Source organism: Doryrhamphus excisus, chromosome 4, assembly GCF_030265055.1.
Source record: "Doryrhamphus excisus isolate RoL2022-K1 chromosome 4, RoL_Dexc_1.0, whole genome shotgun sequence".
Lineage (NCBI taxonomy): Eukaryota > Metazoa > Chordata > Actinopteri > Syngnathiformes > Syngnathidae > Doryrhamphus > Doryrhamphus excisus.
In genome coordinates, this window is record NC_080469.1 from 19,918,551 (window position 1) to 19,935,762 (window position 17,212).

At 40.8% G+C, this 17,212-nt stretch overlaps 1 protein-coding gene across 1 annotated transcript in view; it reads left to right on the forward strand.

Moving 5' to 3' along the window:
• Nucleotides 1-17,212, forward strand: part of adamts3 (ADAM metallopeptidase with thrombospondin type 1 motif, 3) — a 105,883-nt gene that overhangs the window by 73,208 nt on the left and 15,463 nt on the right. Inside the window, exons 10-15 of the mRNA XM_058069735.1 lie at nucleotides 3,163-3,295; nucleotides 7,248-7,361; nucleotides 8,555-8,700; nucleotides 9,300-9,475; nucleotides 11,333-11,466; nucleotides 12,515-12,638. Of these exons, the coding sequence (XP_057925718.1) occupies nucleotides 3,163-3,295; nucleotides 7,248-7,361; nucleotides 8,555-8,700; nucleotides 9,300-9,475; nucleotides 11,333-11,466; nucleotides 12,515-12,638 (827 nt within the window). The remainder of the gene's footprint in view (nucleotides 1-3,162; nucleotides 3,296-7,247; nucleotides 7,362-8,554; nucleotides 8,701-9,299; nucleotides 9,476-11,332; nucleotides 11,467-12,514; nucleotides 12,639-17,212) is intronic.

A 17,212-nucleotide genomic window follows, 5' to 3' on the forward strand; every position in this document is an offset into this window, starting at 1 on the left:
CGTCCTCTTGGAAGGCAAGTTCTAACAATAAAAGAATAGAGAACAGGATGAATAGGTGTAAGATATGCTAACACAATGCTTATTCAGCTACACCAAAAATAAACATGAACACAAAAGGTGTCCAGTGTTTATGGAACATAAACACTTTTTTCATTTATAAGTCGCTCTGGAGTATAAGTCGCAGGAACAGCCAACCTATGAAAAAAAGTGTGACTTATAGTCTGGAAAATACGGTAATAGTTGCAAAAATAACGATGGCATTGGTTGCAGGCGCATACAGTATCTAAGTTTTCCTCCATCAGGTTCCCCAATGACCACCACGGTCCTAGCGGCTGTAACCAATGCCATCATTTTGAGTCAATAGCCACATTTACAAGAGGAGTTTCCTCTTTCCGAATTGAATCTCTCCGAATGACTTTTGCGAAAACAATGGTACACATGGAAAGGAATATTCCAATCTCTTGTCTACATGCGGCGCTATAATCCAACAGAATAAAAACTTAAACATCAACATCACGTGATACCGACTTCCCCGAGTTTTTCTTCCACAACCGCCAATAAACAATAGAAGAAGAAAAACACTTCGAAGAAGAACGCACCCTGACAACTTTCCGTTTGAGCGGGTACAAGATACCTCAATCGGATTGGGAAAAGGAATATTCCACCCCCGTGAATCCCATTATATATTCATTGGGATTGGCACTTTTCTTTGGGAATGAGGTGTATACAAAGGTTACATTCTTTCCGTTTCAGCAAATAAACCGAATGCAATTGGAATATTTGGGTCCATGTATACGTGGCTAATGATTATATTCATTGATTAACTTTGCACCCCCCATCCTTCATGCGTTCATTTCACTTTATCACACAGAACTTTTGTTGTAGTGGCTTGGCATGCATGGATTTCTTGGGTTGTTCCCAACATCTGGTAAAACCAGTCAACAGCACCTCTGGAAATACATTGGTGGCGTGTTAAATACCTCTTTCACCCGCTGTATTTAAGCATTGTGTAATCACCACCTTCAACCGACTGGCTGTGCTTGTAGGATTGTTTTTTGTATTGAATCAAAGTGACGTCACTTGCAGCAAACAAAGATTGTTTATTAGGCGTCATCGCACTTCAAAGCATCCGGCATCTGGAAATGATTTGGGGAAAAACAGTTGTGTAAACACACATTTTAAAGTGTGAGAACGAGACGTGCATTTTAGACTAAAGTTCTTCTCTAGCGTTTTTTCACTGGTGGAAGAAATGGGTTTATCTTCGTCTTGGAATTTAAAAACCAGGCAGGAGCAGCCGCACACTAGCATAAAATGTGTGTCGTGATTGGAGGTAATGTCCCCGTCCGTCCATGCCTGCGGTCCTCCCCGCTTTGAGGTCTTCATTCATGTGTGAAATAATCAATTGGCGGCTGGCTTCATCGGCACGCGGGGACCAAAGTATCGACTGTGCTCGGCATGTGCACTGGATCGGAAAACGCACATTTAGTGAAGGGTCATAAAAGCAACATGATGGGAAATGTCCCATTGGTGTTTAAATCCAATTCAGGCTTAGATGTAAATACAACGTATACGCCGTTCACCTTTGACCAAATTGACTTGAAATTTCTCACACATGTCCAGCTGAAGATGCCATAATGAAAATACACGGTGACCACGTTTGGCATGAATCACAGTTTGGGAATGTCTCATTGGAATTCATCAACATTTCTTCGACATTCTCCTGAATAACACGATGACACTGTTATTTACCCTCCACAGTTAATACATTCCACCACATGGACTTCGGTTTTTACAAAAATGAAGTTAGAAGTTAGAATGAAGTAGAAGTCAACATCTCCTAGACCAGGGGTCTCAAACTCAATTTACCTGGGGGCCACTGGAGCTAGGGTCTGGGCACGGCTGGGCCGCATCAGGTTTTCCAAAAAAAAAAAAAAAACGCATTTATTAAAAACGGAAAAATATACAAACTTTTTCAGTGCTTTGGTTCCGATTTTCTACAATAAAAGCTCTGATAAAACGTTCCACTGTTCTCAAATTTCTTACAAATTTCCCCACTGAGGGACGAATAAAGGCATATCTTAAATATCTTAATTTTTATTTTTCTACACAAAATAAGATGAAAAATAAATAAACAAATCAAGAATGAAGAAAATCAATCAATCAGTTATAAATAAATAAATATAATAATAATAATAACACGGCAAATAATAAAAACTTAAGAAACCACATATAGTTGGTGGGCAGACAAATTATTTTTTCAGATTAAAATTAACAAAGCATTATTAGAGCCCTGTAGACTATAGTCACATTTATACTTTTTTTATTTACAACATATTGCGCTGCAATATAACTGCAGGGTCTTGAGACAAATGCTAACTCGCAAACTAGAGAGCTAGCGACCTAAACGGTAGCCTTCAAGTTATTTCCTTTGAACTTAAATAGCCAAAAACTTACCACTTCCACACGGATAGGGAGGATAACTATTAACAGTTATTTAACCTTTAACATGAACATTAATCAAACGTAATATTTTTTTCTGGGTACATGATACCATACAGCATCCATATCAAACTTGTGCGGGCCGCACTAACATTAAACTTTCATATCAAGGCGGGGGCCTCAAACTCGTGTCCTGCGGCCCACATTTGGCCCGCGGGCCGCGTGCTTGAGACCCCTGCCCTGGACGTTCTTACATCCGCTTCCCCTGAATAGTATGACGCAGAAATGGAAAATGTTATTACTTACTGCTTTTCAAGACATCAGCCACACGATGGCGCTGTTTGTACATTTGACCAAATTGGCTTGAAATTTCACATTGAAAAGGCTATCATGCCATGGAAGGAATCACAGAAATGTAGAACCCGCATCCAACCACGACTTCTCGTGCTTACTATCCTCCACACCATAGCGATCAGTTAGCTTGTTTAACCCCTGCAGCGCCATATGCCACTGACGCAACATTTCTCACACAGGTCTTGCATAAATTGGGATTTCTCAGTGGAATTTCCACTCAATCCATAACAAATTTGCCAGGAATTGAAAAGTTGAGCAATAGTCCAAAAAAAAAACATGGCCGTCTTAGACCACGACATTTTATCTGGGGTGGGTCAATGACATATACCCGCCTACGCGTCCTTGACCCTTCCACTGATCTCCCAACAGCACCTACGACTGTCTCCTGGACGACCCCTTCAAGCACGACTGGCCGCAGCTTCCAGAGCTGCCCGGCATCAACTACTCCATGGACGAGCAGTGCCGCTTCGACTTTGGAGTGGGCTACAAGATCTGCACTTCTGTGAGTACCACAGAATGTCACTTGCCCTTCAAAGTAAAAACACCATTATTTTGAAGGGCCACCATTACACCTAAACAAGCACCTAAGTCGCTCAGGCAGTACATCGAACACGTGAAGGACATATGAATACCGTCAGACCATTACATCTTCTAAGACCGAGGTTCCCCAAGTGGGGTACCCGTAACCCGGATACCAATTGTCAGTTACACTGACAATTCCCAGTGCTCCTGAAGGAGACAGAGTGTCAAGTTGTTCATTGATCTGTGTGCATCATATCAACTAATAAGTAAGTTTGATGATGACTTTGTGCAAGATTTCGTTGATGTTGGTGTTTCAACCAATCCCTGCACGGCACAGGGGTGAAATCCTTCACCCGAAAATGAGGCTTTATCGTTGGTTGTATTTATTTTTGGACTTCAGATACTATCCTTTAGAGTTGGATCCATCACATGATCGGACATTAGTGATGTCCCGATCCCATCACACGATCAGACATTAGGGATGTCCCGATCCCATCACATGATCGGACATTAGGGATGTCCCAATCCCATCACATGATCAGACATGTCCCGATCCCATCACACGATCGGACATTAAGGATGTCCCCATCCCATCACATGATCGCACATTAGGGATGTCCCCATCCTATCACATGATCAGACATTGGGGATTTCACGATCCCGTCACACGATTGGACTTTAGGGATGTCCCGATCCCATCACACGATCGGACATTTAGGATGTCCCGATCCCATCACATGATCGCACATTAGGGATGTCTCCATCCTATCACATGATCAGACATTGGGGATGTCCCCATCCCATCACATAATTGCACATTAGGGATGTCCCCATCCCATCACATAATTGCACATTAGGGATGTCCCCATCCCATCACACGATCGGACATTAAGGATGTCCCCATCCCATCACATGATCGCACATTAGGGATGTCCCCATTCTATCACATGATCAGACATTACGGATGTCCCCATCTTATCACATGATCAGACATTGGGGATGTCCCCATCCCATCACATAATTGCACATTAGGGATGTCCCGATCCCATCACATCATCGGGCATTAGGGATGTCCCGATCCCGTCACATGATCAGACATTGGGGATTTCCCGATCCCATCACACGATTGGACATTAGGGATGTCCCGATCCCATCACATGATCGGACATTAGGGATGTCCCCATCCTATCACATGATCGGACATTAGGGATGTCCTGATCCCATCACATGATCAGAAACCGAACTCGACCACGTGGACAGACTCGATTGTAATGAATTATCTTCAATATTTCAAGTTAATTTACATAAAAGGTTGATGATGGTAAGTGTGCAAGACTAGGGAGTACATGGCAGTCAAATGTTTAAAGGGCTACGCCACTGTCAAAAGTTTGGGATCCATTGTTGTAAGACAGCCTGAGCGGTCCGGTTGCAATGATGCATTCAATGCCCTGAGAATCCTTGTAAAGATTTCTGCCTGTTCGGCGATAGTGTCATATCCAAGTTGACTTGGTATAGTATTGTCCCTTGATGGTATATACTGTCAGATACACACAAGTATATTGTTACAGTGTATTATTATTAGAAGTGTATTATTACAGTGTATTATTCACGTCTCAGGATTTTATTGAATAAGATTTAAGATAAGATAAGATGTTTGCCGGAATATTAGAGATGGACTCACTTTTGCCAGATACTGAAAATACTACTTGGAGGAGGTGCTTGTTAGAATAAAGCTCAACTATGCATGCACCATTGCTCAAGGATCTTCAGCTACGTTGCGGGACGCAACTAAATGTTATACCTTGAAACAACATCTACTCAACGTATTGAACTTCTTTTTGATGGATTTCAATCCTTATTGTTTTTGGATGGATGTCTGACAATGGAGGCCTCAGGCGGTTGCGGCTGAAGGTCACATTCTGTCCTCCTCGCCTTTAAGAGGCTATTATCGTAGGAGAAAGGACCTGATTGAATTGTCGCTGTATACGAGTCTATAGATTGCATATGCAGGCCCTCGTTTGTTCGCCGACCTCGTGGAAGACACACAAAGGCAGCATATTGATCATAATGAATGAGTGGTCGGGGGTCTGATGATGTCCTCAAGGAAAGTTTTGACCGGCGTCAAAGACTAGACTGCATTAGACTGCCGGCGGCAGACATATTGGGAGTCATGACACCCCCCCCCATATCAATCCCACAAAAGGAAATGATTCCTCCATCAGTGTTTGTTCTACTGCTTCCTGTGCCAGTTGAATTTCAACAAGGAAACTGAGAAAATGAGATTCTGACTGGAAACCAGGGTTGTAATTGGAATATGTCAGAAATTAGCAAACATCCAGGAAGCGAGCGGCCTCCTTTCGTCCTCGTCGTTTCTCTCCCCGTCATTTCCTCAGCGAGTCTGAGGAAAGTGATAGTGTACCAGCATACATTCATTAACAACGTGTGGCTTCTTGTCAAAAGAGATGGGGACATTTTCACTGTGGGATTTGGCGGCCGGCGGTGAAGAGAGGCACAACAAATCTGGCAAATCCCCAAAAAGCCAGGAGAGCGAGCGCTAGCTGGTTTGTGTACAAACCATTTCATTGCGTTGACTCCACTTATTTTGTCAGCAGGCGTGAAGAAGTACCAGCGCTAAGCCTCTGGTTGCGTTTCGTTTTGGAAACAATTGTTAGCTTAGGAAAGAACGACAATAGAAATCATGTTTTCAATGAATGTCTTCTAGTGTCAATCGCAATCGTCCTTGTTCATGACTAAAAGGCTAGCTTCCCAAAAACTGCCCTATTATTTTTTTTCATTTTCATAATTTTTTTTAAATTGAAGTCATACCAATGAAATGTGTGTTTTCTAAAATTGCCATCTCTGTGTGGAGTTTGCATGTTCTCCCTGTGCATACAAACATTATAATAATAATAATAATAATAATAATAATAATAATAATAATAATAATAATAATAATAATAATAATAATAATAATAATAATAATTATTATTATTATTATTATTATTATTATTATAAACATTTTTGAAGACATAAATTTGATTTACAATAATAATAATATAATACAAATTATTGTTATTATTGTCAGTCAACTTCTAATCTTCTAATAATTTTGAAGACATAAAGTTGATTGCCAACAATAATAATAATAATATAATACTAATTATTAAAAAATATTATTATTACTATTAATAATAATCTAATACGTATTATTATTATTATTATTATTGTATATAATAAAATAATATATAATACTAATTATTAGTATTTTTATTGTCAATCAACTTTATGTCTTCTAAAATTGCAGTAATAGTAATTAGTATTATTGTTGTTATTTTGTTTTATTGTATTATACCAATAATAAAAATATATTATTATATTATTATTATTGTATCACAGTGTATTTATTATAATTCTTATAGTATTATATGATAATTATTATTATCAGATTGTATTATTATTATTATCATTATTATTATTTTGTTTTATTTTATTATACTACTGTACTTCAAATTATTATTATACTACTACTAATAATAATAATTATCATTATTATTATTTGTTGTTGTTATTATTATGGAATAATACATGATTGTCTAAAGTGCATGTTAGAGGATTTTATTCAGTTTGAATGAATTAAAATAAAATATAACAACTGCACTCAAAATCAGATCGCTTCCTGTGCAATAAATTTATGCAAAACAGGAAATTGACTAAAATATTTCTCAATTTGACTTGAACAAACAAGCCACACTAGAGTTGCCTACTACTCATAAAGTCTACACTGTATAAGCCCTCGTGCTCTTGTGTGTCTGCTAGAACATTGTTTTCTTTCCCCTCCCTTCAGGATGTCTCATGTAGACAACTACTGCATGTGGGTGAAAACATCAGTTACTTCTATTTTTTGGTGATGTGTAATATCTTCTCTCTTTCAGTTCCGCACATTCGACCCGTGCAAACAGCTTTGGTGCAGTCATCCAGACAACCCTTACTTCTGCAAGACCAAGAAGGGCCCGCCCCTGGACGGGACAGAATGTGCACCAGGGAAAGTAGGTCTTAGGTCATACGTGACATAACAAAACGTGAAATTCATTCAAAGTCACGAGAATACATCCACTCCAGCGTAGTTACTTTGCACATGGCGTCCCTCAAGGCTCCACGCTTGATCCGCTTCTGTTCATTTTGTTCACTCAAGTTTTTTAACACTCATTCACTCCCAAACCTCAATAATATATTCCTAGTATGTCCTAAGATGACTATGGTTCTGTATTGAACAGTAAAACATGTTTTGTTTTAGTTCTTGCAATGAATTTCATTTTAAAAACACACCTGGAAGCAAGTGGACCACTCGGAAAAGTGGCGTTTTCTGCCATTTTGCGTGCTGGCCGGTACCCTTGATGAAGGTGTGGGAGGTTTTCCCCACCTCCCAGAGCAGAAAAGTGCAATTGAAACGACAGGAAGAAACTAACATTTTTTTACATGCTTTAATAATGATGTGGAATACATGAAAGAGTGGAAAGTAACACTTCCTGAAGAGCCACATGAACATTTACTAAGATGGAGAACCAATATTGAAAGATGGATGATTTTCACACCAACAGCTTAGTAGCCATACATTTAAAGCACATACACAGGTATATGACAAAAAAAACAACATTCAGGCGGGGTACACCCTGGACTGGTGGCCAGCCAATCACAGGGCACATATAGACAAACAACCATTCACACTCACATTCATACCTATGGACAATTTGCGTGGCCAATTAACCTAGCATGTTTTTGGAATGTGGGAGGAAACCGGAGTACCCGGAGAAAACCCACGCATGCACGGGGAGAACATGCAAACTCCACACAGAGAGATGGCCGAGGGTGGAATTGAACCCTGGTCTCCTAGCTGTGAGGTCTGCGCACTAACCACTCGACCACCGTGCCTCCCAAAAAAACAACAAAAACAACAAAATTCCAAAAACCACAGCTGTTAATGCTGATGTTATTTGACCCCTGCGTGACTCCACCGTTAATTTAGAGGAGGTTCTGCAGATAGGCGGTTAACTTGACCATTGACCATGAATGTACATCTAATATCGCTATACAGATATTCCTCGTAGTCATCCCAGAAGGGGGCAAAGCACAGAGCCTTGAGGGACGCCGGGTGCACTGTGATCTGAAACAACAACGTTTTCATCTTTCGCTGCAATTCTGTGTCCCGTCTTAACACTAATTTACTCCATCTTTGGTCCAGTGGTGCTACAAAGGCCACTGCATGTGGAAAAATCCTCACCAGGTCAAGCAAGATGGCGGCTGGGGCTCCTGGAACAAATACGGCTCCTGCTCACGCTCCTGCGGAACCGGAGTACGCTTCCGCACACGCCAGTGCAACAACCCGGTGTAAGTCGCCAGAGTAAACCCACATCACTTTTCTATTCAATGGTATCAAAGCATGAGAACATTTAATGAAGCTTTTTTGGAGCAAACAAAGTCCTTGAAGCCAGACAAAACCCAATGTTTGATTTTCCTGATGATGGATCTTCAATGTTTTCTAATCACCAAGCTAAATAGGACTGTGCTTGAAGGTTTTGTTCACAGACCAAATGAAATTGGACGGTTGCTCAAGAGCCACAGATGCTCCAACAAGAACTCTCCTCTCATCTACTAATGCTAATTGCTCCAAAAACATAGAATGATCGTAGTTATTATAGCTCTGTGTTGTTAAATAAAATATACAGTACTGATACAGACAAATATTACTACTACAACAAATTTTCAATACTGAAAATAAAAAACTAATATAAAATACTAGCAGGCGTGTGTGAATGTTAAATGAAACGAGAAAGCCATTAAGTCCTGAAAAGAGGGACAGCCTCACGGCTTTGATGGAAATGAAAGCACCTCAGGAGGGCTTCTTCCAAGTGACAGCCCCAAAGGCTGTTTCAAGACATCCCTCTTGTCTAGATTGAAGCTAACGTTTTTGCCTTTGTCCTCCCAAGGCCTTCCAACGGCGGGCAGGACTGCGTGGGGCTGAACTACGAATACCAGCTGTGCAACACCCACGACTGCCCCAAGCACTTTGAAGACTTCCGAGCTCAGCAGTGTCAGCTCCGCAACGCCCACTTTGAGTTCCAAAACGCCAAACACCACTGGCTGCCTTACGAGCATCCAGACGGTGAGTTACCAAAGAAACGCCGGTTTGGGATTTTGTACACACGGACCGTAACGCAAGGTCCCGTTTGAGAGCAGGGTGGTTGAAAATGTCATTTTTGCCCCCACTTGAATTGAGTCAACCGTTTGAAATGACCGAAAAGCGAAATTTCAAAGAGTTTTTCCTTATGGACCTGCCAGCGAAGCCTACCTGGACAACGAAAAAGTATTAACTAATTTATTCACAGCACAGCATCGACACATGCAATATGGCGCCAACGTTGGCGTACATCCAGCACAGCGTTTACTTCCCTAACCAACCAGTGGCGTCCCTGTGGCGGAACTGTGCAACAGCGCGATCTTGGCTGGTTGCTTGAGTCAAACTGTTTGTCACATATTCGTGACAAATGTATTTGTTTATGTAAAAGGATTACAACAACCACATTTCTGGCAGACTGGCAGTCAGTCAGGTGGTGAACAAAACGTTTTTTTCCTTCCATTGCAAAGGTATAACTTTTTAAATATACAAACAAGTACTAATAGAAGTTTAAAATGAAAAAAAAACAATTTTAAAGGGGAAGTATTACGCTGGGCTGGTCGAGTGGTTAGCACGCAAACAAGAAGTCTACACGGAGCGGCTGGCCCCACGGCTGGCCGGACTCCTCGGCTAACGGGGCGGGGTGGGCTTGAAGAAATCTCAAGAACATGGCCACGGCTAGGGAAAACTCATATAAAAAAATATTGATGGCCTCATTTGTTTCTTGAAAGGTCACCTATATTGTCCATAATCCTTCCTTATATCATCTTTTTCACACAATTTATACTATCTTGAGCTGAAAAGAGGTCATTTAATATTTGCGCTTGTTCACCTGGCTGACGGCTGGCCGCTCAAATCTCACCACGGCTGTGGACGGCTGTGGCTGTTGTGCCAGCCGTGTAGACCTCTAACGCAAACCTCAAGACTAGGAGACCCGAGTTCAATCCCACCCTCGGCCATCTCTGTGTGGAGTTTGCATGTTCTCCCCGTGCATGCGTGGGTTTTCTCCGGGTACTCCGGTTTCCTCCCACATTCCAAAAACATGCTAGGTTAATTGGCAACTCCAAATTGTCCATAGGTATGAATGTGAGTGTGAATGGTTGTTTGTCTATATGTGTCCTGTGATTGGCTGGCCACCAGTCCAGGGTGTACCCCAGCTCTCGCCCCAAGACAGCTGGGATAGGCTCCAGCACCCCCGCAACCCTCGTGAGGATAAGCGGTAGAAAATGAATGAATGAAGTCAATCAATAAATTAAACTTTATTTGTAGAGCACTTTTCATACATAGAATGTAGCACAAAGTGCTTTACATGTAAAAAAAAAAAGAAAGACAACAACAAGACACATATGCACACACACACTCGCACAGACACACACAAGAAGTTTGTTTGCCTGAGTACAGAGGAACCAGTTCAGGAAGCGCTGCCATCTGCGCTGGGGGCTGCCCACGGCCCAGGCCATGATGCCGCAACTCAGGGGGCCACCACACAACAGGTAGGCAGGGGACCCACAGCGCTGCAGTGGGGCACCGCCACAGAGCTCCCAGCCACCCCGGCCGGTAAGCCCCACGAGAGGAGACACCCCAGCCTCCAACCGAGAACAGCCCCCAGCGCAGAGAGCCCCCACTGAGGAAACACTGGCTATATGGGATAAGAAATATAAAAAACAAAAAATAAGAATATAGAAAGTATATATAGAAATAAAGACATAAAGTATTACTCTTTTCCTGTTTTCTAACCTATATTGTTCTGACACTGTTGTATTCCTGTGTTAAACGTGTCAGATGAGATTTGCGCCTACGGAAGTGAGCCCTCAAAGTGTTTTTTTTCTGCTCCCATCACGACAGCCAATAAGAGATGCCACTTGTACTGCCAGTCCAAGGAGACAGGGGACGTGTCGTACATGAAACAACTGGTGCATGATGGGACGCGATGCTCCTACAAGGACGCCTACAGTGTCTGCGTCCGTGGGGAGTGTGTGGTAAGGCCATGAGACCGTGCAAATGACAAAATGCAGGTTGTGTACATTTTCTAAATTAATACAATGTTTTGCCACTTCCTGATTTCTTGTTTTTAATCCATGTTTGTCACACTTGAATGTTTCAGATCATCAAACAAATATCAATGTAAACAAATGTAAGCTAATAAGTGCTTGGGCCACCCTTAGCAGCAACAACTGCAATCAAGCGTTTGTGATAACTTGCAATGAGTCTCTTCCAGCTGTGGAGGAATTTTGCAGAATTGTTGTCATTCAGCCCAATTGGAGGCTTTTTAAGGTCATGCTACAGCATCTCCATAGGATCCAGGTCAGGACTTAGATTAGGCCAGACCAAAGTCTTCAATTTGGTTTTTCTTCAGCCATTCAGAGGTGGACTTGCGTTTGTGTTTGTGTTTTGGATCATTGTCCTGCTGCACAGTGCCTCTCGCTGTGGTTGGCTGGAGTCCCAAAGCTTGAGAAATAGCTTTTGAACCTTTTCCACACTGATAGATGTCTATTCATCTCAATTGGGTTTCACTTCTCCCTTAATAACCATCCATACAAACATTTTCTATGCTGCTTATCCTCACTAGGGTCGTATGCTGGAGCCTATCCCAGCTGTCTTTGGAACTGGTCGCCAGCCAATCACAGGGCAGTTAACTCCCTTAATAACAAAAACTTTAATTTCAAAACGGCCTCTTGTATTCAGTTGTGTTGTCATTGACTAATATTTACATTTGTTTGATGAAACATTGATGAAAACATCTGAAACATTTCGGTGTCACAAAAAATGCCAAAAATAAGAAATCAGGAAGGTGGCCAAGACTTTTTTACACCACTGTTCGTGTAAGTGGGAAGCTTTGTTCCTTCTTCCACACCTCCACTGGAGTTACCTTTGGGACTTTTAATAAGTTTCAAAGCCCAGCAGTCATTCGGCAAGCTGATTCTATCTCTGAATTAATGAATCTGGGAAGGTGAATGTTTGCTAATCTCTGTACTCTTGTGCGGGGGCGGGCGCTTCTGGTGTTGGCTGGGGTGTGGGTGTCTTCAGAAAGTTGGCTGCGACAAAGAAATCGGCTCAAACAAAGTAGAGGACAAATGCGGCGTCTGTGGCGGGGACAACTCCCACTGCCGCACCGTGAAAGGGACCTTCACTCGGACGCCCAAGAAAGCCGGTAAGATATCCCTGTGGATCCTCAGAAATTATTTTTACCTCAAATGTGGAACCTCCACAGTCCAACACAAGCTGAGATTTATCAACTGTACTGTACAGTAGGGGCGTTACGGCATATTTGTCATTATTAGGCCGGGGAAGCAACAATCAAGGAAAACAGACTTGAGTTTCCACATGGTACACGTTAAGCGAGGGACAGGAAGTAAACCTACCTCATGGAATACTCACGCTATGTCTTCTTGGTAAAAAAAAAAAAACAAATACAATGCCTTTAGCTATTAATAAATGTGTTGTGTTGTGTATAATAAGCAAAAATGTTTGATTTTGGAGGTTCCATTGTAGATTTCTCCCCTCCTGGGTTATTTTATTTTATTTTATTTTATTTTAAAGGGTTGCAGAGGGTGCTGGAGCCTATCCCAGCTGTCTTTGGGCAGGAGGTGGGGTACACCCTGGACTGGTTGCCAGCCTGTTTTGTTTTGTTTTAGTTTAGTTTAGCTTAGCTTAGCTTAGCTTAGCTTAGCTTAGCTTAGCTTAGCTTAGCTTAGCTTAGCTATTTTATTTTATTTTATTTTATTTTATTTTATTCATTCATTCATTTTCTACCGCTTATCCTCACGAGGGTTGCGGGGGGTGCTGGAGCCTATCCCAGCTGTCTTCGGGCGAGAGGTGGGGTACACCCTGGACTGGTTGCCAGCCTGTTTTGTTTTGTTGTGTTTTGTTTTGTTGTGTTTTGTTTTGTTTTGTTTTGTTGTGTTTTGTTGTGTTTTGTTTTGTTTTGTTTTGTTTTGTTATTTTAATATATTATTATATTATTTTATTTTATTCATGGTTTCGCCATAGTTATGCTTGCTGCTGACCAACGACACTAACTTCTAACCCCCGACTTCCACTAAAATGATGAAGCTGGCATGGAGTCATGGTTATTGTCTATAAAAAAAAAGTCTACAAAAAACAACAAACATTTGTAGAGAAAGACTCAATTAACTTTAAGAGGACAGCAGGACAGCAGTTGTTTTTATGGATAAAAAACGAAAAATGGCCCGACCAATCTGCATCCCATCATCAGTTTTTCCAAGAGATAACGGGGACGTTTAAAATACTGAAACTGCATCTGACTGAGGCTCATCTACGCTGATTGGCAAGAGGAAGCTTTTAGCAAAACCCACCAGTTGGACTTTTCACACATTGCTGCTTAAATTAGCTCGGATCGCAGGGATCTGCTAATGCATGGAGGGACAAGAGGGGGCTCCGTCGTTTCCATCAGTACACAATTTGTCTGATGAGATTATTGTACCAGAGGCAACGGCTGTGTTCGAAACCGCTGAAGCTGATTTCATCTTAGCTCTAAACTTTTTAAATATACAGTAAACCTCGGATATATCGGATTCAATTGTTCCCACTGGTTTTGTCCAATATAAGCGAAATCCGTTATATGCGTATACCGGAAAATGTCAGTTTTACGCATATATCGGATTTATATCCGGTATATGCGTAAATCAGATTTTATCCGTTATAAAAAGGCACTTCCTTGACTATGTTTCCAATGTACCTGGACGCGCAGGCAACGCTGCAAAGGCTGCAAATGACGTCGTATAGCGGCCTGTCACGATTCGGCGAATCGGAGCGCCACGATGCGGCCATCCGATATATGCGAGGGAAATTTAATGGAAATGCATTGGAACGGGACTGGAGATTTTGTCCGAAATAGGCGAAATCCGTTATAAAAAATCCGATATATGCAATGAATTTTTATTGGAAATGCATTACAGAAAAATTGGTTCTTTTTGATCTGTCCGTTGTGAGCGAATTTCCGATATATCCGAGTCCGATATATCCGAGGTTTACTGTATCACTTTATTGAGTTTTTTTTTTTAATCAGGCGAGAAAGTGGCCGTTTAGATCCAGAGTGTGCCATTTATTTGTCCAAATGCCAACCGTTTACAATTTTAATTTGGATAAATTCGGCAAAATTCAAGCTAGCCGAAGTGAGCAACGCACTTCAGGTTATTTTCACAAAATAAAACACCCTTTATTCTCATACAAAAAATCATAGTGATAAATCACTGCTTTTACTTTGAAAAGAAGAAACAAACCAACTCGCAATGTATCCTACTTGACACCGCCGTTTGGTCCATCCTGCTGCTCAGTATTCAGCGTTGCATCCTGGGTAATTTGAGTGTGAGTAGTAAGCTGATGATACATACTCAACATTTCCGGCGAATGCAATATGCATCCGGGAACTCGCATACTCAAAAATGGCATACTGCCAGTGTAGACACACTGCATACTCAAATAGTTAGTATGAGTAGTAGGTAAGTATGCGGTTTCGAACACAGCCAACATATTTGGTTGAAAGAAATCCATATTTACCCGCGAGTACATCCTATCATCAGACATCAGCCTTGCCCCACAGGATGACCGTGAGAAGGTGATGGACCAGCCCAGAATTCCGAGGGATGAGCTTGTTAATGATGTCAAGGGAGTCGGGAGCTCAGTCATTATTACGACGCTTGGCTGTAATGGACTGAGTTCCTGCAGGCCCTCCTACAGACCCCCGCCTGAACATTTGGCCATCAATGCGGTCAGAGGAGAACTCAAACTTAAAATGAAGCTCTTTGGCATCATTTGGGAACATCTGTGGGAACATTCCGCTCTGGGGTCGTTTATCTGACGAGAATCCATCCTGAGATGTGTGAAACATCAGACCTCCGTTGGCCACAATACTTACTCCCTCAATCATTTTGTCTCCCTCTGTCACCAAAACCTGCCTACAGAATCCAACATTTTGGAACGCGCTGCTGTGCATCAAAAGAAAAAGTTTTACTGTGTCTGATCTAAGACGGGCTAATTAACACGCCAAACAGGTAAAGAACGACGCCGCAGGGAAGAATTAACAAACAAAAACAAAACATTGGGCACACCTGGAAGGCAAATGATCGACAAGGAAGTAAACGTGTACACAAAACACACGTTCAAAGTGGAAAAATAGCCAAAAGGTATTCGAACTGCACTCTGACTGCATTCAAAATATTCTTACTGGATTCCCGCAGCATTCCAAACATTCAAGGGAGACCAAGCTACTTCACATCCTGCCATTATGTCATCATGTCCTTGATTTTAATATTGAAGCATCCTCTCATATTATATATTCAGATTTAGTAGATATACTCAATTGTACTTAATAGAGATACTCAATTGTTTTAGGCCACCATTACATTTACACAAGTACAAAACCAGTGGATAGTGATCAATGATATAATAATCATTATTATATTATTAATTAGCCTATTATTATTACTATCATCATTATGCTCCTTCTGATTATTACTACTACTACTAGTAGTAGTGGTAGGCTAGTATTAGCCTGCTTTTGCCCTATTATATGAAATTTGTCAGAGATTTTTTTGTAAAAAAAAAAAAATCAAAATCAATAACAAAAATATACAATTATTTAGGGGGGCTTAAGAACATTTTAGGGGGCCCCCTATTATATGAAATTATATGAAATTTGGCAGAGAAAAAAAGTCAATAAAACATTTTTTAAAAAATCAATTATATCAATTAATCCATTTTAATTGATTAAAAAAATCAATTAAAATTAAAACATTTTAGCATTTTAGGGGGACCCTACTATATGAAATTTGCCAGAGATTTTTTTTGTAAAAATAATAATAATAAAAAAATAATAAAACTCAATAAAAAATATATAATTATTTAGGGGGACTTAAAAACATTTTAGGGGACCCTATTATATGAAATTTGCCAGAGATTTTTTTTGTAAAAAAAAAATAATAATAATAATAATAAAAAAGTAATAAAAATCAATTAAAAATATATAATTATTTAGGGGGACTTAAAAACATTTTAGGGGGACCCTATTATATGAAATTTGCCAGATATTTTTTTTGTAAAAAAAAATAAATGAAACATTTTTAAAAATCAATAAAAATGTCAAATTATTTTGGGGGGGGCTTAAGAATATTTTAGGGGGTCTGAAGCTGCCCTAAAATAGAGCTAATGACGCCACTGCCTATCGTCTTGTTTTTCCTCACACATATTCGCTTTGACTTTGGATCCAGGCTGCATCCGTGACGGCTGTCAGAGTCACCACAGCCCAGCACTAGCTTTAGGAAGCACCTTGGAATTAATTCCATTTACTTTTAGATGCTGCGTTCCTCAACGACGAATGCCTGGGCTTTTATGTCAGCGTTTTAATTGAAGACGCTTCGCATCCGGTTATCTCCTCACAACAGACGCACGGTGACGCTCGCTAATGGCGGCCATGGATGAAAAATAACGTATATGACAATTGAGTTGAATGACTTGCCATAGCCCCTGTGCCACCTTGATTTAGACGTGAACTTCATCAAAGATGCAAAGAAAACACACTTCAGCTGTACAGTAGACTTCAGTAGACCATCTGGCCTTTTTGCAAAAATGCCTTTAATTCCAGCACATTTGCCTTGCATTGTACTCCAAATTTGATTTGAGCCATGATCTGGAATAGATTTGATGTTCCAGTCTTCTCTGAATTATCTCCTGAATGAGGACTATTGAATAATGAGAGCTTTGGGA